We start from the raw sequence: 27,803 nt of genomic DNA, 5'->3' as shown, positions 1-27,803 counted from the left end.
CACAAAATAAGATTGAAGTAAGTGTGCATTCAGAGTTTCAGAGATGTCTGTGACCACTTGATCATCTGTTCTAGTGGTGTCTTTTGGCATTGCCTTTGTCTGTGCTTCCTTTTTCCATGGGAAATGGTTCTTGCTGGCTTGCACATGCCCACTGTACAGAAGGGGGTTTTGAAGTAGACCAACAGCAGGAGAGGTGGCGCCATTTTAGAGCAAATCCTGCACACAAAATGGTTGTAAGAGACTTGTTAACCCTTTGTGGTCCACATTCATCCACACAGTCTCTGCTCCAGTGCCTACAGACAGTTGTGCAGCACAGACTTAAAGGTAGGAAAAGTACTCATGGTCGCAACCCCGCCCTAATGAGGACTCCCTCGGGTTCTGAGTCACCCAGTCCACGTCCAGATCTGCCTGTGAATCCCTGAGTTAAGGCAAGCACAGCAGAGGGAACAGACCCGCGCTGCGCCAGTCAGTCCGTAAGGAGTCGTGCCGCCGTCCATCAGGCAGAGCCATAGAACGCGAGGGGGCGGGCTCTATCCGAGTCCCCGCATCTTGTCATTGGTTCTAAGCCCGCAGTTGTATAATCTGCACAGAAATTCGTGTTTATTGTTCGTATATGCACGGACTAGGATCGTGGAGGTGGATTTTAGCCCAGCGGGGCGTTGTAAACTCAATGTTCCACATTCATTGCAGCGCATAGCAAGACGAGGAACTCTGACTGAACCACTACACCTCAGCTGATAATCCACCACGGCGAGATATCTGGTTTGTGCCTCACGAAGATCATCGAAGACGTCGCCAGAGGAAAACTCCTGCCGCTTCCTCCCCCTGACAAACAAAGCCGACTAGTAAAGCCTGTGGATGGGATCTGTGAAGTGATTGTTATTGCCATACGTAACGTAGCGGATAATCTCCGAAAGCGGAGCACCTCGGAGCGACATAGAGCCACAATCTGGTAAGGGTTCTCTGCCGAACCGATGTTGCTAGCTGCTCTGCACCAATGCTAGCTTGCTAGCTCCATGCTACGAGAAGCTAATGCTCCGATTAGCAGCTAACGACTGCGGAAAAAGGGGGCAAACACGTGTCTGGAGCCGCACAAGGCTTCGGTTTTGTGGTATTTTCTTCTTTAAGGAAGATGAGTGTGTTCCACCGTTTTGTCTCGGTTCGCTTGTCAAAGTTCAGACTGGGTAAAACCAAACTAGCAGCGAACTAACCACAACGCTAAGAGACGCAAATCTATCTATCTTCCAGAAGATAATCGTTCGGTTTGTAATACTAATCTGAAAGGAAACGTTAAAGAAGAGGTCTGTGGGAAACTCACTGGAGGCTTTTCTGCTCCAAAATGAGCATGTCTGCTGCCTTCTAGTTCACACAAAAGTAACTAATGATGAATGTCCTGGATCCTGCGAGGTTTTCACAACTGTGACATGAATGATGTGCTTTTTGTGCTGCTGGGGATTCTTTCAGAAAACTTTAAGTCACTTTATCTTTACATTTTTAATCTCTCAAGAGCAAAACAATTCATCGTGTCTTGCTGGTCATGCAGCTGAGATTTTCCCATAATGTCACATCAGCAGTGGATGAGAAATTCCCAAACTGATCTGCATCACCTATATAGTATTTTTTTTTTTTGGCTTAAGCTAAAACATATGTAGTTCATGAGATTGACAGAAATTTGAATGTTGATAAATTTTGTTTTGGAGATTTTTTTAAAGAAATATTACTGTAGTTGCCAAACAGAAAATAAACCATCTGAATTTGTCATATTAATTATATAGATAAACTATAATTTTGGTTTATTACAATATTTTTTGCATTCAAATTACGTGGATGTAAAATTGTAAAAAAAAATACTATACATTAATATATTAAGCAATATGACATGTAGTTTACCTTTAGGGTTCAAGTAGATTAGTCTCAATGAGATTTTGTAGTTTAATTGAAAATTACTATAAAGGTTTCATGCAACAAACTCCTTGCAGTATCTTGAATTTATGTTGTCCAAATTTTTTTTTTGTTATATGGGAAACCAGCAGGTACTTGTGATGAGTCACTATATTCTTTTTTATTTTATTTTTTTGAACCTTTATTATTTATTATGAACATCGTCTTCTTTACTATAACAACCTGGGAGCGTCACGTTTATGAACACAATTTGGACAATCATCCAGCAGCGAATGTAAACAGAGGCACAGGTCGTGAATTGGCAGCACGAATTGAGTTCAGTGTGAACTTAGCATAAGAACGTGTGCATTCCTACTTGAACTGTGGTCTTACTGAAAATCATAACTTCAGTTATCTCGCAATTGAACTGTTGTGTGGTTATTTTGCAGAAGAGATTGACAGCCCCAGCTCCAATTCCCAATTCTACTGCCCAGCTTTTTGTCCAAGCACCCCCACCCATGTAGACTTTGATATGCTGGACACAGTTGATTCAGGCTATCAACAGTAGCTAAGGAAAGAATAAAAAGGAAAAATGGAAAAGAAAATTGGTAAGATATTGGCTTACTTTAAGGTTCAACTCACAGCACACCCAATGAACTGTGCTAACACTCCTAAAGGTGTTGACTTATGTCCCTAGCTACTGCATAAAGTCTTTTACATTCAATTCCCACTTCCCGTGCATGGCAAGCACTTGTGCCGATGCAGTAGGTTGTTCCGATTATATTTATTGGCCTAGAGATCTGTCACTACTTGTACTAACAACACCTCTATAACAGTCTTGAGTCCTGGGCCAGTCCCTTTGCACACCTCTGCAAGGCAGGCCCGTGTTCACGGATACCAAAAGAGCCATATTGTAGGGCCAGATCGACCCTGGCACCTCTGAACTACTGTAGTGAGTTGGCCTCAAGTGTCAATGCTGGGTGTCTCTCTAACACACCAAAAAATAAAAGGAAAACTGAATGGAAAGAGACATGGGTGCCACCAACTTGTCATCGATAAATGTAGTGTTGTAAGGGGTTTCTGAGCCTTTCTCATTTTTGGCCAATGCTCTGCCCATGCAAGCAAGTGCCTGTTTAAAAGCATACCTAACAAAGTCAAGGTGTGAATGCTTCAATATTCATTGCCTATTTAAATAAGACTATCCTGAGTTGTCATCTGTCAACTCAAGCTACAACCATTCATTTAGTCTTAGTCACAACTTCCCTTACAGGTGGATACGGGCTACCTGCGGGCGACAACTGGGGAGATCTAGAACATTTTAAGATGTAGACAACCCGGTTAGCCCATGAGGTAAAAATGTTTAAGCCTCTTTTTTTATATATATATTATTTTTACTATGGTCATGTTGCAGGCGACATTTCATGGTGAACACTTGAACGTGTATTAGGGTTGGGCGATGTCCCCTAAATTGGCCGTTGACGATGTTTGCTGTCAACCATCGGGATGGACGATGACATCGTCGGGGAGGGGGGGCTATTTTTACATTTTTCGTTCTTATATAACTGCTATTTGTTATTTTACTTTTTTTTATTTTATTTCCCAACTAATGACAAATCCGCGATGATCCAGTTTAAACTGAGGGAAGTGACTTTAACAAAAAAAGTAACAAACAAAATAGAAAAGAAGTAGTCCGCGACCGCACTTAACTAGTCAAGTGGACCGGCGGAGCGTGGATTTACAGCTTTGTGTTTGATGGGAAGGGAGGGGGGGTGCTTTGTTACATGAGCGGTATGTGTGGGAGATTTAAGACTGTGATCTGTCCCGCAGCTCTAGGGGTACGAGCTACCGAACTCAGAACTGGGTCTAAAAGTGTGTGTCTGAGCACAGCTTGGATCGTCAGCACACACAGCGGCGGTGTGAGTTTCAAAGCAGAAATGTCGCTCAGTCCTTAGAAAACAATCAAACAATGACGTGGATTTATGTTTCCAGTTGTGTCCCGACTAAATAAAGGCTGATGTTATTCCCACATGTTTACATGCAGCGCCACCCAAAGCTAATGTTGTTAGCTCATGTTAGCATACTGCTAATTCTGGCTTCTTTCCGGCTCCGTTCAGAAAAAGCACTGACCACACGGATAAAAATTCAAATGATGAGCGAACAGGTGTTCCATAATAACCGTAACATTATTAAAAGCACGTTTAGAAGATCGTCTCGTATATTACCAAGCTGACATGTCAATGTATATAGCCGCTCGGCGCTGTTTAACATCGTTTTGTTTTGAATTGTTACATTCTTCAAAGTTTAAAGGAAAAAAAAAGCCGCTCGGCGGAATTTATATCCCCTTCCGGTTTTCAAACCCTACTGCGCATGTGCGAATGATTTATTCCAACCGAAAGTGTGACCTTAGTGAACGTTTTTATATTCTGAAAACATTTTTCTGGGCCCATGTACACGGTTGGATTCTAATCCGACCATTGATCCCATCAAGGTACATGTAACCGCGGCTTGTGGTGTCGACTCACAACGTGGCGGGGGCGTGGCATCACGATGGTGTCTCTCCATCGTGATGTCAGTCACCCATCACGATCGGCACAACCCTAACGTGTATCAGAAAGGTCAGTAAGAAGCCAGTATGCGCAGCTCAGTCATGGCTAGAATGCGGCCTAAAGGCACCAGATGACAGCATTACCCATATGTCATAAGTGCGTGTAACTACATTATCTTCACAATATGGTAAATGGCGTATACTTATATAGCGCTTTTCTACCTACAAGTCCCAAAGCGCTTTACAGTCCATTCACCCAGTCACACACCCAGTCACACACACATTCACACGCTGGTGGCGGCTCCGCTGCTGAACACGGGCACCAACCTCCCACCAAGGTAGGGTTCAGTGTCTTGCCCAAGGACACATCGACTCATGGGCGTGCAAAGCGGGAATCAAACCTGCAATATTACGATCGTGGGTTGGCCGCCCTACCGCTGCGTCACGGCCACCCCCAAATACTTCATGATACACTTCCTACATGTACAACAATCATTTTCATGGCATTCCTTAAGGTGGCAGCACAAGCCTCAACGGAACTGCAAGACACACCCACGATCCCTTTCAGATGCTGCTTCACCTGTCTACTACCCTCTATGGGCACTGACAACTCAAAACCCACAGCACCCATGTTGGTAAACTCCCTGTATGGGTGCATGGGACTAAGCTCTTAGTTTATTTAGTCTTTTTTTTTAATGATTTATGAAGTATTTGAAATTTAGTTTCATACCAAATGACAGAATTTGACTGGGTTTAAACCTACCATTTAATCAGACAAACTATGATAGGTATTCTTTGACTGGAAATATAGTGACAAGGTAAACAATTGTCTGATGTAAAGAGTATTACTGCATATCTTTCCTACAAACTATTTCTTTAAACTGCCAAAAAATATTCAGGCTGAAAAATAAATCTCTAACAACTTTGCTCCATAAAACGTTTGGCTCTTATATAATTTTCCCTCTTTCAATTGATAATATATACAATTATAGTAATTGTCTCATGAAGTATATGCAAGACAAATGTAAGTTGCACATGCTTGTAATGCTGGTATTCAGCGCCCTTAAGCTACACTCTTGCTGTCTAAGATGTGTGTACTGGCCCCTAACTGGTCATCCGCACATGGTTACAGGTGATGCAAAAGTCCCCGTAGGATGACCAAAGAAGTTCACACAAACTATGCTCCGATTATCTAATTTCCTAATTGCTAACAGTCAGGCTGCATGCAAGGAGCACACACCTGTCATGTGAACAGCACTAAACATGTTCTTACGCGGTATGCAGAATTTTGGGGATGGAAAAAATTATTAATCCATATGACGTGCCTGAATCTCACCTACTTCACCCTTAAGGCTAGTTTATACTTCGCAGCGATCACCCATCTCCTCAATCGTATCACGCAGTCACGCAGTGTAGTTCATACTAATGTATGCTGATTTAGCTTGTGACAACTTCATTAAAGTTTTGAGTGGCATTTGTACTTTTCCAGCAACACGATTGTTTCCAGCATTTATTTTTAACATAAAGGATATCTTGCCTATAAACTTGCTTTGTGAATACAAATGCAGGTACGTTAAAGGCGGAGGATTAATTGGTATGTTTGTCTGGTAAACAGAGGCAGGCAATACAGCGTTATTCGTCACTCCAGGGAAGGCGTCTCCACTGTTCTTGAGTCCAGTAGCGGCGTGCTTTACACCACTGCATCCAACGCTTTGCATTGCACTTGGTGATGTGTGGTTTGGATTTAGCTGCTCGGTCATGGAAACCCATTCCATGAAGCTCTCTGCGTACTGTACATGGGTTAATCTGAAGGTCACATGACGTTTGGAGCTCTGTAGCAATTGTCTGTGCAGAAAGTTGGCGGCCTCTTATCACTATGAGCTTCAGGATCTGCTGGTCCCACTCTGTCAGTTTACGTGGCCTACCACTTAGTAGGTTGTTCCCAAACTCTTCCATTTTGTTCTGATAGAGCTGACAGTTGACTGTAAAATATTTAGGAGCGAGGACATTTTACCACTGGATTTGTTGCACAGGTGGTGTCCTATGACAGTTCCACGCTGGAATTCACTGAGCTCCTGAGAGCGGAACAGACTTTCACAGATGTTTGTGAAAACAGTCTGCAAGCACAAGGGCTTGATTTTATACACCTGTGGCCAGGCCAAGTGATTAGGAAACCTGATTCTAATCATTTGGATAGGTGAGCAAATACTTTTGGTAATATTGGTGTGTCTTTCCAGTAACTCGTTTTATTTTCTATCTAGTTGTCAGGACTCTCTGTGTCTGTGTGTGAAGTTACGTATTTCTTAACTTCTTATAGTGTTAAAAATACATTTTTCTGGACAGAGAGCTCCGCCTATACATACTCTAATTGCTCGAAAGAAATTGAGGTTAAACAACGCAATTTGCATTCTATTGCACTACCGGTGTGAAATACCATGTGAATTATGTAATTAGCAGGTGTCACATTTCCCAGATTGTGGCAATTCCCCTCCAATGGCCCTGCGACCCAAGGGATTACAAATCGCTGTGATGTATAAAACAGCCCGTACTTACCCTTGCATGTTGTGAAAGTATTTGGAACAACCTGTCCCCAGTGGCATGCCCTTAGAATAAAATGTACAGTACAGTACTGTACAGTACCGAAAATGGTACAGTTTTATACCAGTGCCACGTCATTAATTTTCAGTAGGCTGATAAGTTTCAGGCCTTGTTTTAGGTATTGTTAACAGAGCTGGTGTAAGAGCAGGGCAACAGTGCAGACACAGAGTGCACTACGTTGTTTTGATGTGGGTTAAAAAGACTGGCCATTCTCCCTCCTATCCTCACTGGTTTTACTTTCTAGCTCCAGTGTAAAGGGGAGGGGCAGCTTACATGCTCTCATGTTCCTCCACTGAAAAGGGACAAATTCACACGTAAAGCAGAGCGTCCCTGAGCAAAAAGGTCCTAATTGTGGCTATATTTTTCTCAAGTAGCTAGCCTGCAGATAGCACGCTTGGTCTTGGACTGTTCCCTCAGAGCGTAGGTTTTTAGAGGAATGCTCAGAAATTGGTGAATGGGGTTGAACTTTATAATACACTTAAAAGCTCAAAAAGTTTGTTTTGCATGTTATAGGCCCTTTAAGGGTCATTATGTTAGTAGAACTTATGTCTATCACTGTGTCTGTTTTGTCTGTCACTAGCCGCGGTTACATGGGCAAAATATCTTGATCGGATCAATGGTCGGGCTAAAATCCAACCGTGCACATGGGCACAGAAAACCTTTTTCCGATTAGAACAAACGTTCACATGGGTCACACATACGGTCGGAAAAAATCATTTGGGCATGCGCAGTAGTGTTAAAAAATCCCGGAAGGGGATATGAGTCCCGTTGTAAACAAACGGCTGCCACATACATTTATGCAGCAGCTCGGTAACATACGAGACGATCTTCCAAACGTGCTTTTGTTAATGTTATGAATATTATGAAGCGCCTGTTCGCTCATCATTTTATTTTTAATCCGTGTGGTCAGTGCTTTTTTTGTGGAAGAACGGAGCCGGAAAAAGCCAGTGTTAGGAGAGGTTAACACGGCCTAACAACATTAGCCTTTTGATGGACACAAAAGCCAGGACCATGCGGGAAACGCTGCAATCTTCAGCTTGGCTGCACGTAAATGTCTGGGAATAACATCAGCCTTTATTTTGTCGGGACACAACTGGAAACACAATTCCACGTGATTGTTTGAACAGTTTCTTAGCACTGAGAGGCATTTGCTTTGAAAAGTTCGCTCAATGCCCCGAAGCCGCTGTGTGAGGTGGCGGCCCAAGCTCTGCTCGGACACACGGTTCTCCAGAGTCCGGCAGCCGCTAACCCAGAGCGGCGGGACTGCTTGTTTATATGACGCGTTTTTCTTCTGATCAGGCGTTCTTTCCGATTACTTTTGCCCATGTAAACTCAGCTACTGTCTCTGTATAAGGCATGTTCATGGTATCCCCAGAACAGAAAAACGGTTCTCAAATCTTACTTTCACTTTATTTTGGGAGTTTCCACCTATTCTTTAAAATGTTTCATTCACTAAGATTGTATTAACCTTTATAGCCCTTGTAATGAATTTTAATGAGAATGACATGCCTTTGTCAAAAGATCCTTATCATGAAGCTTGTCTTACTTCTTCCTGAGATCTGTTACCTACTCTTGAAGTGGTAATAAAGAGTGCCAGTTTACTGCACTGGTGCCTCTCCCACAGTCCAGCACAGAGAAAAGAAACATGCAAAAGATAGTAGGCAGTGTGAGAGACTCCTTTTTTTCTGCCTTTTAACCACCTTGGGTTAGGTCAAATCCAGGAAGAATCAATCTATCAATGCCTGAGATCTGCCCATTTTATTTTTTTGCCTTTAATTGTTTTTGGCTATCCTTCTATTTGTTTTTCCCAACCTTTCCTTCCCTTTTTCTATGATAAGGCACCATTGGACATGCATTTATTAGCTTTTGCTTACTGGCGAGATGACTGTAAAATATAACATAAATAAATGAAACATTAACGTTGACAAACTGAAAGTCAGACTTCCCTTATGACTAAACTAAACAAGTTCCTGGTTTTACATTGACCACTTTTGTCTGTAAATCAAGTTATACATACTTCCTTGCCTTTCTTGCATATCTTGCTGGACCTGCCAAGTCAATCAAGTTTAAAATAACATTTTTCTCAAAGTTTGATCAAATGCCTTGTTTTGTCAGCCATATTTGTTCCATTGGTGAAGTTGGCTTTAATTGGATATGCTACTTTTTAATTTATAAATACTATTTGCAAGTAAAGTTTGTGACTTTTTAGAAAGATAAGTTACACGAAAAGACATTTTGTTTTCTTATTTTTTTGGTGGGTTCGGATTGGTTGCCCTTCTCCTTGTATAGTGTTAACCCAGAGGTGAGCAAACTATGGCCCAGGGGCCATATATGTGGCCCGTTAAACTATGTAATAACTGAATAAATAAGTAATCACTAAAATTAATTATATTAATAATCCTAAATATTTTATTTTTTCTGTATTTCACGTGTCTCCCGCATAGATGGTGCACTACAGAAACTGTAGTTTTCTGACTCAGACAGATCATTCCAACAGCACATGAATGCAGCATTTCTTTATGTTTGTGTTGTCCCTGAGGGACATCAACGTTATGGCGCAGTTTCACCAAATGAGAACAAAAGTCAAAGTTATAAAGTAAGAATTCCAAAATGTTCAGTTGTAATATACATACCCATATACCCAAACCTCGAGTCTTCATTAAGGGTAAAATTTACATTTTGTTAAAAGAGCACTGTCTACCAATCAATACATGTTCAGACCTATCAAGATACATTTTAATTTTTTTCTACATGGCAGGTTTGGTATTAGCATTTTATCACCACTAAGCTATGTTTTTGTAAGGTTTATGTTTCTAAAAATAGGCCACCCTGACAGGAGAGGGCAATGGACTTGCCTCATTTCAGCCGAAGACAACTTGTGCATTTTTAAAAAAACGTACAACTATCTAATTAACTATATTTTTTCTCTGGCTTCTGGAATGATGCAGTGTAACTTCTTGGAATCATCTCAATTGCACATCCATTATGCCAATCTCCCATTCCACCACATACCAAAGGTGATTTATTGGGTTGAGATCTGGTGACTGTGGAGGCCATTTGAGTCCAGTGAACTCATTGTAATGTTCAAGAAACCATGATAAGATGATTCCAGCTTAAGACTTGGCGCCTTATCCTGCTTGAAGTAGCTGTCAGAAGATGCGGGGTATCACATTCACCCCGCAAAAAGTTTATCAGTCCTGAGAAACCTTGAAATCATGTCAATTTGTGTTTCAAATCGTGTCTACACAAAATAAAGGCTGACGTTTTTCCCACCTATTTACAGCCAAGATGTACATTGTGGCATTGCCCGCAGTACGGAGTTTAAATGCATCCTAAGCTAAATGTTGTTGACATATTAGCCTGACTCTAAACCCTTCTCCTGAATCTTATGATATACACATGTGGAGACTATAGGAATATCTACATTAGTTTTTATTCTATGTAATGTTGAATAACCAAACAGACCAATATACAGTGTGGCAAACAAGTATTTAGTAAGCCACCAATTGTTCAGGTTCTCCCACCTAAAAGGTGAGAGAGGCTTGTAATTTTCTTCATAGGTAAACCCCAACTATGAGAGAAAAAATTAGAAAAAAATCCAGAAAATCACATTGTCTGATTTTTAAGAATTAATTTATAAATAATAGTAGAATTAAGTATTTGGTGACCTACAAACAAGCAAGATTTCTAGCTCTCACAGACCTATAACTTCTTCTGTAAGAGGATCCTCTGTCCTCCACTTGTTACCTATATTAATGGCACTTGTTTGAACTGGTTATTTGTATAAAAGACACCTGTTCACAACCACAAACAGTCACACTCCAAACTTCACAATGGCCTAGAACAAAAAAGCTGTCTAAGGACACCAGAAACCAAATTGTTGACCTGCACCAGGCTGGAAGACTGAATCTGACACAGGTAAGAAGCTTGGTGTGAATAAATCACCTGTGGGAGCAAATATTAGGAAATCCAAGACAAAACACTGACAATGTCCCTCTAACTGGGGCTCCTAGCAAGATCTCACCCCGTGGGGTCACAATGATCAGAAGAACGGTGAGCAAAAAACGGGGACCCCCTGCTAAAGCCAGTACATGTGCAGGCCCGTCTAAAGTTTGCTACAAAGCATTTGCATGATCCAGAAGAGGAATGGGAGAATGTCCTATGTTCAGATGAAACCGTAAAGAACTTTTTGGTCGTGTTTGGAGGAGAAAGAATGCTGAGTTGCATCCGAAGAACACCATACCACGTAAAGCCTGGGGTTGGAAACATCATGCTTTGGGGCTGTTTTTCAGCAAAGGGACGACTGATCCGTTTAAAGGAAAGAGTGAATGGGGCCAAGTATCGTCAGATTTTGAGTGAAAACCTCCTTTCTTCTGCCATGGCAGGTGAAATGTGGCTGGGTCCTTCAGCATGACAACGATCCCAAACACACATTTCCCGGATAATAAAGGAGTGGTTCCATGAGAAACATTTCAAGGTCCAGGAGTAGCCTAGACAGTCTCCAGATCTAAACCCCATAGAAAATCTTTTGAGGGAGTTGAAAGTCCGTGCTACCCATTGACAACCCCAAAACATCACTGCTCTAGAGGTGATCTGTGTTGAGGCATGGGCCAAAATACCAGCAACAGTTTTTGAGGACCTTGTCAAGACTTACAGGAAATGTTTGACTGCTGTCTTTGCCAACAAAAGGTATTTAACAAAGTATTGAGTTAAACTAATTTGTCATACTAATTTTCCACAATAATTTACAAATAAGTTATTTAAAAATCAGACAAAGTGATTTTCTGGATATCATTTCTCATGTCTGTCATAGTTGAGATATACCTATGGTGAAAATTAAAGGTCTCTCATCTTTTTAAGTGTGAGACGTTGCACAATTGGTTGCTGACTAAATAATTTTTTTACCCCCCTTTAAGTATACTTGACTGCAAAAGTAACCACAAAAGCATAGTTTCTGGAGAAATATTTAGAGGATTGTCTTTCTCTTTTGCAGGTGGCCTGGAGTAACATCCTCAGGATTTAGATGCCAGCCGACATTTTACCATCAGGTACAGCAAAGTCTTAAGATTCCATTCTCAAAGCTACAGTCAGATATTCAACTCTCACTGTGCGATGGGTAGGCATCGGCAGAATCTTCTACATTGGCTGCCGCAACCCCATCTTTCTCAAAAATTGTTGGTGTAGTCATGAATGCAGAAGGCGGTAGTCAAACGACAGTCAGGTGGGGATGACATCATTACCAAAGGAAGCAACAGCTGGGCAGTCACAGCGACTCCCCAGCTGGAAGCAGCTCTGACTGGATGATGTGTAAATTTTTCTGGACAGCGGCCGTCCATATCAAGTGCTACCAGTAGCCTGGGCAATGTCCCCTACGCGCTTGCTCAACCGCGCACTGTTAACACAATCTCAGGGCACGAGAAAATATGTGCAGCACAAAAAATAAAATCGCATACCACTGACATACACAATTTTACTATTTAAATAAAATAAAAAGTTACAAACTCAAATTCATTAGAGATGTGGTGTTTTTCAACAAAACAAACAAATTATAACATGATGATGGGATAGGACTCACGGTTTGCCGAGAAGCTTTCTTTATTTTATTTTTCCCCTTTCCTCCCGTGTTTTAGATGTTCACTTAAATGCTCAAACAAGTTCATCCTTCGAATTCTAGATCCGAATATCACATCAGTTGTGCGCACCCGATTTATGCAAGTACCTCACGAAAAAGAAGAAATGGACAGCTTCAGAGTCACGGCACCTGCATTGAAAGGTCCTCGCAGTGGTCCTCAATGAGCTCATACAGCTGGTCTGTATGCACAGGTGCATGAAAAATTAGAGGAAACATTCTTGCCACCGGACTAATACCGCCCTACCTCCAAATGTGCCACAGGGTTGGCTGACCAATGATTGTCCAGTCACCGTTGAATTTTAACTTTTTTACTTAAAACCTCAGCAACCTTGGCGCGCCATGTAAAAATGAAACTACCGCTGCCTGATTACTAGTGCCACTGCGATTGCCACCTGCCAAATTTGCTGAAAACTCGCATTTAGGTCACCGCATGGTGGCATTTATGCATATGTGACCGTAGCTAAAGTTGTTTATGTTTCCAAATGTTCCTTCATCAGTCCAGTGAACTGAACATTTAAATGTTTTTTATACATTGCACAAATTAATTATTTAAATTGTTCTTGGAAATGCTGTGATAATCAAATATTCAATTGTAGTATACTTCTAATTTGGGTGGCCTGAATTGACTTCAACTTGAGTAAAGCAAAAAAAAGTTTTTAAAGACGTTTTGCGCTTTTGAAAGAGTTCAAAAACTGAAAAAGTCCCACCATCCATCCATCCATCCATCTAACGCTTAACCGGGACTGTGTCACGTGGACAGAGGTCTAAGCAAAGATGCCCAGACTTTGCTCACCTGGGCTGGGGTGGCTGGGGTGTTTCCAGGCCAGCCGAAAGGCGCAGTGTCTCCAGCGTGTCCTGGGTCTTTCCCGGGGCCTCTGCCCAGTGTGACATGCTCGGAACACCTCCCCAGGGAGTCATCCAGGAGACATCTGGACCAGTTGTCTGAGCCACCTCAACTGGCCCCTTTCGATATGGAGTAGAAGCAGTTCTACTCCGAACGTGACCCAGCTTCTCACCCTATCTCTAAGGGAGCGCCCAGCCACCCTACGAACAAAGCTCATTTCGGCCGCTTGTATTCAGGACCTCGTTCTTTCGGTCATGACCCAGAGCTAATGACGATAGGTGAGTATTGGAACGAAGATGGAGCGGTAAATTAAAAGCTTTGGTTTTTGGCTGCGCTCTCTCCTAACCACAACGGATATAAGACAAATACTGCTACAATCCGCCTGTCAATCTCACGCTCCAATCCTCCCTCACTCGTGAACAAGACCCCAAGATATTTAAACTTCTCCGCCTGGGGCAGGGACACTACACCCACAGAGAGATGGCAAACTACCTTTCTCCGGTTGAGAAACATGGCCTCAGTTTAGCGGTGCTGACCCTCATCCCAGCCACCTTACACTCGGCAGCAAACCACCCCAATGCACGCTGGAGGTCCTGGATGAAGGACCTCCAGTTGGCTTTATCGAGGAGGTCCTAGATGAAGCCAACTGGACAAGATCATCTGCAAAGAGCAGAAAAGGAAATCCTGTGGTTCCCAAACCTGACCCCCTCCGGCCACTGGCTGTGCCTAGAAATTCTGTTAATAAAATCTATGAACAGAACTGGTGATGAAGGGCAGCCATGCCAGAGTCCAACATGCACCGGAAACAGGTCTGACTTACTGCCGGCTATATGAACCAAGTTCTTGCTATGGTCATATAGAAACCGGACAGCCCTCAGTAAGGCTCCCCAGACCCCATACTCCCATAGCACCCTCCACATGACACCACGGGGGATGTGGTCGAAAACCGTCTCTAAATCCATGGAACGCATATCATATGGACTGGATGAACGAACTCCCACGAACCCTCCAGCACCCTAAATAGGGTGTAGAGCTGGTCCATTGTTCCACGACCAGGACATAAACCGCACCGTTGTACCTGAATCTAAGGTTCGACCATCTGACAGACTCTCCTCTTCAGTACCCTGGCTTAGACTTTCCCTGGGTGGCTGAGGAGTGTGATTCCCCAGTAGTTGGAACACACCCTCCGGTCCCCCTTCTGCTTCCTCAAAGGAAGGCATGTTAGTGGGATTGAGGAGGTCCTCGAATTATTCCTTCCACCGCCCAACAATGTCCCCAGTCGAAGTCAACAGCTCCCCACCCGCACTAAAAACGGTAGCTGCAGAGAACAGCTTTCCCCTTCTGGGGCGCCAGATGGTTTGCCAGAATAATATCTTTGAGGGCAATCGATGGTCATCGACATGGCCTTACCAAACTCCCCAGGACCAAGTTTTTGCCTCCGCAACAGTCTAGGCCGCAGCTTTGGTTCAGATCAGGGAGGCCATTCCTACCAATCTCGCCCCTCCATGCTTTACTGTCATTGCCCACGTGGGCATTGAAATCGGCCAGGAGGACGATGGAGTCTCCTGTTGGGTTACTTTCCAGTACCCCTTTGAGAGACACCAAGACCGGGTCCTCTAAACTGCTGTTTGGCCTGAAGCCGAAACCACAAGAGACTCTCCCCCACCCAAAGACGAAGGGACACGCCCCTCTCGTCCATCGGGAGAACTCCAACACTTGGCGGCTGAGATGGGGGCACACGAGTAAGCCTACACCAGCCTGCCGTGTCTCACCATGAGCAACTCCAGAATGGTAGAGTCCAACCCCTCTCTAAGGCAGTGTTTTTCAACCACTGTGCTACTAGTGTGCCGCGAGAAATGGTCAGATGTGCCTCAGGAAATCATTTATTCTCACGGTTCTAAAACATTGACCTTCACCAGAAAATCAACTGTGTTCATCAAAAAAGGCACAGGTTTCATGCTGAGTAGTTTGGTGAACGCTTTGTGGTTTGTTCAGTATAAACTCACTGGATCTTTCAACATCTTGTGCATATGTCATAAGGAAGGCGAGAAAAACTTTTGTCTGTAGCTCCTCCCACACGCGGCGGGAGCGTCTGATTTCTAAATACACTTTTGGACAAATGTCGAACAGCAACTTTGTGTGTTAAATCAGAAGCAGAGGACGTGACTTGTGAACAGACAATTGATTTAAATGAAGTGCGTAGAGGGATGAAGGGAGGGGGAGGGAGTGGTCAATCCGCAGTACACATCTGTGCAGAACTGGGGCAAGTGATCCATATGTATCACGGATCATATATGCACCCCTAGTAGCTTCCCACGGGATCGGGTGTCAGACTGTGTAAAAAGTGAATAAAATAATGAAGCTCAGAGAGATGACTTAGTGCGGCATCAGAACCACTGCTTTTCACTCTAACTCCCATGATGCATTGAGTTAATGTGACGGCGTCTCACACTGCGCTGCTGTTAACTGTAATGAAGCACAACAAACGCAAACAGTTAGTAAATATTCTTTATAAAAGTAGGAAAACAGTTTAGTTTTCCCTCATGCTTGAACAAAGGAATCATTAACAGTCAGAGATTCCAGACTTTGCTCCAAGTCATCTTCACAAAAATAACAGCTATTTTGTAATAATGTCTGCATTGAAGGACAAATTCAATTTCAAACTTTATTCACGTTTGAAAAACCTGAAGAATTAGAATCTTTTTATTGTCTTAATGCAGTGCAAAACAAAATTATTTCCAGCAACTCTCTTTAATAAATACTTATACATAATAAGATATACTGTACAATAAAATAATATGAATATTGCATATAAATTTAAAGTGCAGCCAGAGCATGTCAACAGGGATAGGGGATTGTACTTTCTGCGAATCTTCCCAGAACAGAGAATATAGTGAACTTTTCATGTCACCCTATAAAACTCCAAGTAAAGCAAAGGAAATACATTTCTCACAAAGATATTCTTCGTATAAGTCCCCATAGGGTGTTATGTACATCTTTGATCTTTTTTTAGGTATGTTTCTGTCTTTTCCTGTCCTTTGCACATTGCTGAGACCATGCTTTCTGGTTTTTCTTTATCTCTTCAGTAGTTCTTGTTTCCTCCCTTCCATTTCTTGACTCACAGACTTAGTCCTCAGGGCTGAGTGTTGTTGCACCATTCTCTCTGTCTCTAACCCTCCCCCACTCTAAGCTAGTCTCATTCCCTTGCTGCTCCTGTCAGCCTTGCTACACAATACATCTACCTCTGTCTCTATAGTGCTTACACCTCCTTCAAAATTTGATCAAAACAGTACGCGTTTGTCTTTTTAAGATCTGGAGATCCTAAACCATGTGCAGTCAGTTTTTACCATTTCTGTTCCATCAGCCTAGTTGTCATTTCAGTTTATTCTTGTTTATTGTAGAGTTACCTTAGATGTGCTTTAGAAGTCTAAAGAGATGGAACTTGTTTTTAACAGGAAAGATAAAATATATTTAGATCATCAATATCTTTTTACCTTACTTTATTCCCTTTCATAGTTTTTGATGGCTTTTTTTCTTCCTGGTTGGTTCAGAGGATTGACCACAAGTTCTCAATGGGATGAGTATCTGGGGAGTTTACAGGCCATAGACCCAACATTTTAACCTTTTGTTCCCCGAGCTACTTAGTTATCACTTTTGCCTTATGGCCCGGTGCTCCATCGTGCTGGAAAATGCACAGTGTTCACTAAACTGTTGTTTGAAGAAGTTGCTGTAGGAGGGTGTTTTGCTACCATTCTTCATTCATGGCTGTGTTTTTGGGCTAAATTGTGAGTAAGCCCACTCCCTTGATGAGAAGGGACCCCACACATAAATGGTCTCAGAATGCTTTCCTGTAGGCATGACACAGGACTGATGGTAACGCTCACCTTTTCTTCTCCGGACAAGCCTTTTTCCAGATGCCCCAAACAATCGGAAATAGGCCTCATCGGAGAATATGACTTTGCCCCAGTCCTCAGCAGTCCATTCATCATACTTTTAGCATAAGATCAATCTGTCCTTGATGGTTTTTTTTGGAGAGAAGTGACTGCTTTGCTGTCATTCTTGACACCAGGCCATCTTTCATCTTGGACTCACTGTGTGTGCAGATGTGCTCACACCTGCCTGTTGCCATTCCTGAGCAGCTCCGCACTGGTGGCACTCTGATCTCGCAGCTGAATTCTCTTTAGGGTAGACCATCCTGGCGCTTACTGGACTTTCCTGGATGCTCTATAGCCTTCTTAACAAGAACTGAACCTCTTTCCTTGAAGTTCTTGAGGATCCTATAAATTGGTGATTTAGGGTCAATCTTAGTAGCCGCGGTATCCTTGCCTGTGAAGCCATTTTTATGCAACGCAATGATGGCTGCACGCGTTCCTTTGCAGGTCACCATAGTTGCCAATGGAAGAACAATGATTTCAAGCATCTCCCTCCTTTTAACATGTCTAGTCTGCCATTCTTACCCAATCAGCCTGACAGAATGATCTCCAGCCTTGTGCTTGTCAACATTTTCACCTGAGTTAAGAAGACAATTACTGAACTGATCTCGGCACGTCCTTTATTGACTGCAATGAAATGCAGTGGAAGGTTTTTTCAGGATCAAGTTAATTTTAATGGCAAAAAGGACAATGCAATTCATCTGATCACTTTCCATAACATTTTGAAGTATATGCAAATCGCTATTATAAAAACTTAAGCAGCAACTTTTCCAATTTTCAATATTTATGGCATTCTCAAAATCTTTGGCCAGGACTGTAGTTTAAAACAAGTTCTTTTTTGCTCTCTTTTATAATTGCAATTTGGACAAATGGGTCAAAATTCTGCAAAATGTGTAGTGTAGTGCTTTTTTTTAAGTGTCCTACGATGCAAAGGATTTTGTGGTGTCTTGTACGCATAGACTAATTGTATGCATGAATGTATTTACACACAGGTTCCCGATAGGATGTAACTTGGATTATCCTGGACAGTGTTTACATGTCCAAAAACAGGTGAGATTTTCTTCTATATCTCTGTTTTTAATAAGATATTGGTTTATTCTTCTAGTAAAATGTCCCTGCTTTTGTGTGTTGTTTTTAGGGTTGGAGGCACTAACCCCTAGTTACCCACAGAGCATGGCTCATGGGTGGGATTCATACTTTCCCAGCCTTCAGCCTCGGTCATCAAATCCTGGGACTGTAAAGAGGGCAGGAAAAGAGTCGGAAGGAGCCTTTTCCCAGCATTCGGAAAAGTACATGGGACATCACAATTTCTCAAGTACAGGTCCTGCTCAAGAAGCTCCAACTCAAAACTCAAACCACACAAACTATTACTATAATAGCAGTAATGATAATCCTAGCACGGACTGTGCTTATCAGAGGTACTGTGAAGAAACTGAGTGGCTAGCTGGCAGAGAAAAAATTGAAAAAAACTACATGCAAAGGTGTGGAAATAGCAGTTTCCCAGATTTTGCTAGAGATGGAATACCAACATCAATAGAGTCTTCATCTTTTGAACAAGCTGTTGAAGGACTTAACAAAGACTGTGAAATTACTGCTGCTTCTTGTCTGGGAGACTACTCAAATGTCCACAGTTGTTCTAATCCGGACGCTAGTGAAACAAGACCTTCCTGCAAATTCATGTCAGGTAACAGGATTTTGAAACAGAAACCTCACGACATTTTAAAATTTAGCGTATCCGAATGCTGTTTCTCTGACAGTAGAAATATGAATTTTCAGACTGATAACCATTGCACTGGTTTATCTGGGGCCGAAAAAAGTTTCCCATCAAACATAGCACCTACAGAAAGCCTAATTGCATGTGAGCAAAATGACAGAAGTTTGGATAAAATGGTTAAAAGCGATGCAGGGTACTATCACTTTAAACCTATATCATCTATGTTGCTACCGGCAGAGAGGGAGAATGAACATATTGACAAATTTCATGTTCAGAACGATGAGGAAGCAAAGAGAGACTTGAAAGAAGATCCATACCCAAACTTGTCGATGGCTGATAACTTTCCTGGAGATGGAATTGGTCACTGCCCAGCCTCTATTGAAAGCGAGGAGATCCCCTCAGCCTCTTTGGTTGTATTAGACCATGGGCTAGATCACATTGATCCAGCAATCTTAAATGAAGTAAGTGATGGAAGTGGAAGACCATGTAAACAAAATTCAACTAGTGGTCAAGATGAAAATGTGATTAAAGGAAGGGAAGACAAAGGCCAGGCCCTGACAATCCAAAAGAATGAGTCAAGTTTGTGTAAAACTGAGATTTCTGAGGAGAAAAAATTACCCACAAGTTCTTCTGATTGTAGTGTTGAGAAAGTGGAGTCTGGTGATGACACAAAGGAAACCAAGAAAGATGCCTCTCAATTCTTAAGCTCCCTTCCTGTCAACCAGCTAAGCTGTAAAGATACCCTTCAACTGATCGACTTCCCTTTGAATTGTAACAACAGTAATTTTGAATCCAGTTTACAATTATCTGATCACCAATCTAATGAAAGTGCACCACAAAGTAATCAATCCTTTCCTGATTATGATAAGGGCATGCAAAGTGTGGACAGTCATGTAGGGTCTGGCTTACAGTCACACATTTCAAATGACCAAATACACAAAGAACTATCAGCAAAGCTTCCCAGTGTCACTATTGACCTACCCTCTAAGGATAAAGGCTCTGAAAAGAGTCAAGACACTGGCATTCAGAAAGACTCCTGCACACAGTCTAATCATCCAACTCCAGAAGGGCCAACAAGTTCAACAGAGACTGTAAAAAAGCAAGCCCCAAGTATTTCAGCAGATTGTGCTTATGGTAGCCATATTGCCCTTGGTGACATCCCATCTGGTTGCAGTGCTGATAACAGTAACAATGTTGCACATTATCAAAACTCCTGTTTACAACAAAATATCTCTGACATGAATGTACACTCGTGTCTAGAAATGAAAACAGGTCCACACAAAAATAATACTTCTGACTCTTCTTTGGATTCTGTTGGTCCCAGAGAGACTTGTGATGACCAAATAAATCACTGTCAAGAAAAACTAAGTAAAAGTGAAAAATTTCATAATGATAACTGTAATACACCCAATCTAAATCCAAGATCTAAACTGGAATTGTGCTCCCAGCCCAACTCTCCAAACACAGATGTCGATTCCCATTTTGATAAAGATCCAACTGCCAGTGATAGTAAAATGTCTACCACAGTTGTAGAGAATTGCAGTGTGCAGCCTCCAACATCTGAAAAGGAAAATGACTCTGGTGAAATGGACTGTATCGAGGAACTTCATTCTTCAAATGTTGACATAAATTCATTTTCAGAAAGGGAATGCAGTTGTCCAAGAGAGAAAACAAGTTTATCGTTGTTTTCTGATCCGTGCGAGTCACAGCTCAAAGTTCCCTTGGAGCAAGAACCACCTATTCCTCATGAAGATATTTCTGAAAATGCAAGAGAGTCATTCAAAGAATTGGATTCTTTTACAGTGGACGAATCAGTGTCTGACATGCTCTACGGTGAACCTTTGTCGGGAGAAAGCTCTTCATGTGATGCTGACGAAGCAGATGCTGCATTGGACCAGTGCAAAAATGTATCGGTGAGCAGGTCTGAAGAGAGCAGCATGGATCACACCAAGAGATCATCTTTTCAACTAAAACCTTCCTCACAGATTAGAAAAAAGCTGCACCCCATTGTCTTATTAAGGGTCTCTGATTCTGTGGATAAAAGGAATACCTCTTACCAGTGTGCAGATTGTCAATATACAACCCAAAATGTTGACAATTTAATTGAGCACCACTGTCATTGCCATTCAGAGCTCGGCTTTGAATTCTGCAAGTCTTGCAACACTTACCTAATGAAGAATGAACAGAGAAGAAAGCACATTTGCAATGTGACTGGACAAACCTACAAATCTTCTTATTCCATCCCAGAGAAGAAGAAAAGGACTCATGGACGCCACAAGTGCAATCAGTGCAATATAGTTTTTTCAAAAATACTAGAGTATGTCAAGCATATGCGGGGTCACACTGGCAAAACACCTTACATGTGTAATCGCTGTGGCACATATTTTGCACAGCCCGGTTGTGTGCAGAGGCACCTGAGCATACCTGGTAGATGCAAGCCCTACAAACTGCTACAGACAAATTCAGATGCTGTTGTCATAAAAACTGAAACAGAGTCACAAATAGATGTTACACAAAACATTCTTCATCAAGGAATGAAGGAATGCTACATCAAACTTGTTGACATTTCCAGGATGAATCTCTGTCATATTTGTGGTAAAAGCTTTGCCAGTGCAAAGAAAGCCAAAAAGCACATTTACTCTGTCCACAATAGGAAGAAAGTGCAAGCCTTAGTAAAGGACACAACCACGAATGTCAAAAGTGAGAACACTGCAAGAGTAGAGGATGACACGAGCAGAAAATATCAATGCCCCCTTTGTCCTCGCACTTTTAAATTCTTCTACAACAGGTCTCGGCATTTGCGGGAATGTGCCACAAATGACGTTTTTGGTGGCAAGGGTAAATCTGGAGACAAATACGTCTGTCCCTTGTGTAAAGGCAAGTTTACATCCACATCTAACAGATACAAACATATTAGGGAGGTTTGCATACGGCGCTGTATTAGTCAGCTCGCAAAAGAAAAAACAATGGGATTACACGAGGATAAATGTGAACCACCTAAGGAAAATGATCTGAAACCCCGGTTGACAGAAAAAATAAAGGACAGCCTTTCAAAGGAAAACCAACCACCAACAAAGTTGCCTCGATACAAGTGCAGTCACTGCCCTGCAGTTTTCTTTCATGCCTCTGGAAAGTATAGGCATCTAAAGAAACATGAACTCTTTAAACTTACTGGAAAGATCTTTAAGTATAGGAATTCCATTTCCTCTACAATTTCTAAACCGGAGCCTCCAAGTGATATGCAGACTGAGGGTGCTAATCAGTCCCAAACAACAGCTGAAAGCAGAAGTCCCGTGAGTTGTCGCTTTTGTGGAAAAAACTTCAGTTTGTTAAAACTTCTGAAGAAACACCAACGATGTCATCGTGGTGACAGACCGTACCGCTGTCTTGAGTGTCGAAAGGGATTTAAGCAACGAGCCCATCTGATTGGTCACAAGAAAATTCATCAGAGGAGAATACAGTGCACTGTTTGCAGAAAGATTCTGCCAACTATTGGAGAACTTATCCAGCACAGGCAGGAGCATCTTAAAAGAGGTGTGCTTAAGTGTCCAGACTGTGATTTGGAGTTCCAATATCCTGCATTTCTGCTTCGACATGTGAAAACCCATGAAAATAAAGACAAGAAAGCAGATAAACTGGAAAAGGAAGCATCAACAAAGCCATTGGAATCCTTGGAAGCTGTTGAAAAAAATGAAGCAAAGCAAGTGCAATGTTCCTTGTGCAAAGAAATGTTTGAGGATGCCCACACACTAAGAAAGCACTGCCTTACTCATATTTCAAAGTCCTGTTTGAACCAATGTCCATTTTGCAAAACAAAGTTACGTCATCGTCACAACTTGCTGCGCCACATGGTCAAACATACAGGAGAAAAGCCCCTGTACTGCAAAGGTTGTACAAGACGGTTTTACAAAGAAACAAGTCTCAAGCTTCATGCTCAGAAGTGTTTAAAACCAGTCTCATCACAGTCTCAAAGTAAGACAAAGAAACGCTTCAAATGTTCTATTTGTCCACGGAGCTTTTCTAAAAAGGACCGCTGGAAAAATCATCTTCTGGGCCACAAGAAAAAGACACTCAACTTTTGTTCGAATTGTGAGCAGTACTTCGGCAGTAACAAAATTAGCAGTCATTTGAAGGATTGTAAAGGTGCAGAGCATGCCGTCGACAACAAGTTACCCCCTTGCAATTCGACTAGCTCTTCAGAAATCCAGACTGTCCATCAAAAAGCCTCTAGGGCTGATTCATTCAAGACATTCAGTTATACATGTCCTTACTGCGAACAGAAATACAGGTTTAAATCGATATTCTTGCGACATCTAGTTTCACATACTGGAGTACAGCCTTATCCATGCACGTACTGCCGTGAGAGGTTTAAATCTCAGACCCTGTGCTTACAACATGAGGCTATCTGTGGTGGTGCTGCTAATGAAGGACTATCAAAACCCAAAGCTGATGGTCCAACAAAAATGGACTCCATTAGAGAGACATCTCTGAAACCCCATCCAGACAGTGAAGCTCAGTACAAGTGCAAGTTCTGCACAAAGACTTTCATGAAAGCAAGAAACTTGAGACGTCATATTTTGACACACAATGAAGTGAAGCCATACCGCTGTAAAGCTTGTGACAGCTGTTTTTCACGATATGATCATCTGAAAGTCCACCAAGCTCGCTGCAAAGGTACAAAGACACGACTGGAGGTCAGAATCCCCAAAATCAAATTGGAGGATATTGGAAAAGGTTGGCAGGCGAACTTTGAGAAACAGGAACTTATAAAACAGAACACATTTGACTGTGAAGTCTGCATGAGAACCTTCTCTTGTCAGTCTAAACTGTCCAGACATTTCACTATGTTTCATGCTGTAAAGCCTTTCAAGTGCAATCGCTGTGGCTCTGCTTTCTCTCATGAAAAAACTCTGAAACAACACTTGAAAATAAAGAAATGTGCCCCTAACAAGCATCCCCAACAAGGACCAAACTCTTTTCTTTCATTGGGAACACCTCGTACAACCTCTAATGATAAAGGGAAACTTTATAAAGTAAAAAATCGAATGCTGATGAGGCTCCAGCCATTTGCCAACAAAATGCTGAAATATATTTGCAGTTTTTGCCCTCGTGCTTTTAAAAACTCATGGCAACTACAGATCCACACTCGATTACACACAGGAGAAAAGCCATATCCTTGTGAGAATTGTGGAGAGAGATTCATAAGGAAGGACTATGTAAAGCGTCATCAAGTGAAGTGCAGCCGAAAATGTCAGCAGAAAAAAGTTCTATGTGAGAAATGTGGTGGATTTTTCTCAGAAAACAAGCTTGCAAATCACAAAAAAGTTTGCACTCTAAAGTCGGCTTCACCAGCAGTTTCCTTGCAGTCAAACAGTCACCAAAGTCCACCAAAAGGATTTTCATGTGCATACTGTAGTTTGCGCTTTTTGCTGTTTTCACAGCTGCAGGAGCATTTTTTGAGTACCCACAAGATGGAAACAATGAAAGAACCAGTCTCAACTGCTCCTCTGCAACAACTTCTGTCTGACATGCCAAACATTAAGGAAGAGCCCACTGATGAGGGTTATGAAGGGGAGCTTTGTAATCCTTCAAGTTCCCCCTGTAAAGTAGAGTCAGCTCCCACACCTGTCACCGCAAAACAGTGGGTCTGTCAAAAGTGTAATCTGACTTTTACCAATAAAGCTGGACTAGCTGGTCATCAGCGTGTGCACCAAACAGGACATCCCTTCAACTGTAAAAGCTGCAACAGGGGTTTCTGGAATAAAACTCAACTTCGCAATCATTTTAGAAAATGTAAACCCAGTGCTGTTCATTTTGCAGCAAAAGACTCTGACCTTGAAACATACAATGAACTCCAAATAGAAAGTGAATCAGAAGTGTTGCCATCTATGTCTCGTAAGGATGACTTGGAGGATAAGTCAACAGAAAGCAGCCAAGTTGCAAGCAAAGCAAAGAAGAATGTATCATACCAATGTTCAGAATGTAATGAAAGTTTTACCGATGGCTTGATGCTAATCAGTCACCTTGAGGACCATGGTAGACGAGAACAAGAGAAAAAGATAAATACATGTGCCAAGTGTGGACAGTGGTTTTCCAATCCAGCACTTTTAGAAAAGCATATGAAGCTGCATGGAATTAGCAAGAACCACTCATGCACGATCTGCTTGCAGACATTTTTCACCTTGTCTGAACTTGAAAGACACAAAGCCAGTCATGAAATTAAAAAAAAATTTGCTTGCAAACTGTGCAAATCCACTTTCTGGACCAGGCCATTGTTATGTGAGCACTACACTAAAGATCATGAAGATGTTATATTTAAGTGTCAATTCTGCAGCAAAGCCTATGCAGTGAAGAAATCCCTCTCTAGACATTATAAAAAGTGGCACACCAAAGATTTGAAGGACCTTGCAAGTTCAACCCTAAAAAAGGGCCCAGTTGAACAACAACCTGGCAGTCAAGTAAGCACTACTGGTGAAAGTGATGAGGATGACCCTAACTGTAGTGACAGCAACTCTGATGCTGCTCCGTACTTCCCATGTCATGTGTGCGGCAAGACCTTCCCAACGTCAGAAAGTCTGGAGGATCACCAGCTTTGTCACCTGGGTGAAAAGCCACATGAATGTTCAGAGTGTGGTAAATGCTTTTTCCAGGCATCCCAGCTGCAGCAGCACCAACGAATGCACAAGTCTGAGTTTCAGTGTCAGATTTGCGGCCGGGGCTTTGTCTCCCTTTTTGCATTGCGGAATCACAAGCATTCTCACGGGAAGAGTCGTCCACACCGTTGCTCCAAGTGTGATCTTAGTTTCACTGGACCCATACAGCTGGCAGAGCACATGTCAACCCATCGTGAAGAGAGCTTCCCCTGTGACATTTGCAATAAGGTGTTTCAATGCAAAAGCAGTAGAGCTGAGCATCGGAAAAGCCACTCCAGGTCAGGTGACTGTCCCTCGCCTTCAACCTCAGTGGGAGAGTCTTCACAATCTCAAAGCACCTTTGCATATACGACAGTCTATAAATACCGCTGTGGTATTTGTCGCGAGCGTTTCCGAGATCCAGAGGAGCTTTCAGAGCATGGTTGCATGAAGGCTGTAGAGCGACACTACCCTTGTAAAGACTGCAACAAACACTTTCTTCATGCATCTCATCTAAAAAAGCACAGGAATACTCACCATCCATCATGGCCTCAAAGAGAATATGCATGCAGCCAATGCAACAAGAGTTATTCCTCCTCAGAGCACTTCACTGCCCACCTCAAAAACCATGTGGAAGCCGCAGATGAAAATACAAGCGGAACACCTTCAAACACTTTCATGTGTCCAGTTTGCTATCAGTGTTTTACTGGTGCCTCTGAACTGATTAGTCATTTTTCCAAACACCCTGATGTAATGTCTAAAACAGAAAAAATTAGACTTCACCCCTCTGAAAGCAAGCAGCACAATTTAACACCAACAGATAAATACGAATGCACGGTGTGTAGCAAGAGCTTTGAGGGGGGCGATTCTTTCCGGCACCACCATTGCTCCCAGAAGCAGCTGGTAGCAGCAGAAAGACTGTTGGTAAAAAATTCTAATCATCGTTTAGCGGAAGAGGACGAAGAGGATGAAGAGGAGGACGAAGAGGTAGATGTTACAGGAGAGGACTTGTTCAAGTGTTTTGACTGCACAATGCATTTCTCTTCCAAAAGTGCTTTGCTGGAGCATCAAAACAAACAACATCCAAATGGGAAGAAGTTCAGATGCGGAAAGTGTGGAAAGACCTTTGCCAAGAAAATTTACCTCCGAAAACATGAAAGTAGACATCAGAAAAATGAGGCTGTTCAACCCGCAGTTCAGCACCCTGACAAGGGGCTGACATGTTCCCGCTGTAGCACCACTGTAAACTCTGTGCAAGAATTGTCTTCGCACATGAGACTCCATGCTGAAAAAGAGGCAGGAAGCTTCCGCTGTGACATGTGCTACAAGTCATTTAGCCACAAACTGCTTTTGAAGCAACATCAAGAGAGTCATGTTGGTGAGGTTGTGTATGAATGTACAGAATGTGACAAAGCTTTTGCTTTCCCTCATCTTCTTGATGAGCATCAAAAGACACATGGTGGTTCCTCCAAGTAACCCTACTCTTTGAGTATCTTGAAACTCCCTCCTGCCTCAGTTGTCAGTGTGAACTTCACAAAACGAAAATCTTTGTTTTTGTTTTTCCTGAATCTTGAAAGAGTTGAGCTGATTTTACATCTTGGCCTGTTTATGTTTATGTTATGTTTATCGGTTTGTGTTTGTTCCAAAATTGGAACAGTGGAGCCACATTTTTTTTGAAAGTGTAAATCCAAAACCTTTAGCTTGGGAATTTTCAAGATTGTGTCTTAAATAAACCCAGAATCCTAAGGTCCCTTGGCAGTTTGGTTGACAATGTATTATTTAGTGTATTTTAATCCTCTGGAGTTTTGTATGTTATAACAATTCCTTACTTTGTATATATACATAGAATTCATTTTGCTCTCTTTCCTTAAATCAATGTTTGTATTTTTCTTTCTTAGGATATTGTGTAAAATCTAATGTGCATTGTAAAGATTCTCTTGGTGGACTATTATTTTGACCTGCAAAAAATGGTAAATGTTTTACTGAATTGATTGAGTCGGTCAAGTAAAGTTACCTACAAAGTTT

The 27,803-nt window shown here is 42.1% G+C and overlaps 1 protein-coding gene across 1 annotated transcript; it reads left to right on the top strand.

Moving 5' to 3' along the window:
- Window positions 1-463: 463 nt before the first annotated feature.
- Window positions 464-27,803, top strand: LOC105353746. The gene is made up of 4 exons (XM_011473320.3): window positions 464-952; window positions 12,018-12,072; window positions 18,425-18,482; window positions 18,571-27,803. Exon 4 carries the CDS (start codon window positions 18,606-18,608, stop codon window positions 27,252-27,254), a length of 8,649 nt encoding a protein of 2,882 aa, XP_011471622.1. The 5' UTR covers window positions 464-952; window positions 12,018-12,072; window positions 18,425-18,482; window positions 18,571-18,605; the 3' UTR covers window positions 27,255-27,803.

This window comes from Oryzias latipes, chromosome 16 (genome assembly GCF_002234675.1).
Source record: "Oryzias latipes chromosome 16, ASM223467v1".
Taxonomy (NCBI): Eukaryota; Metazoa; Chordata; class Actinopteri; order Beloniformes; family Adrianichthyidae; genus Oryzias; species Oryzias latipes.
The sequence above is the reverse complement of the archived record's forward strand: the minus strand, read 5'-3'. Positions and strand labels throughout refer to the sequence as shown.

Excerpts from the sequence above, each read along its gene's own strand:
- LOC105353746 (XM_011473320.3), top strand. The coding sequence starts at position 18,606 with ATGGCTCATGGGTGGGATTCATACTTTCCCAGCCTTCAGCCTCGGTCA.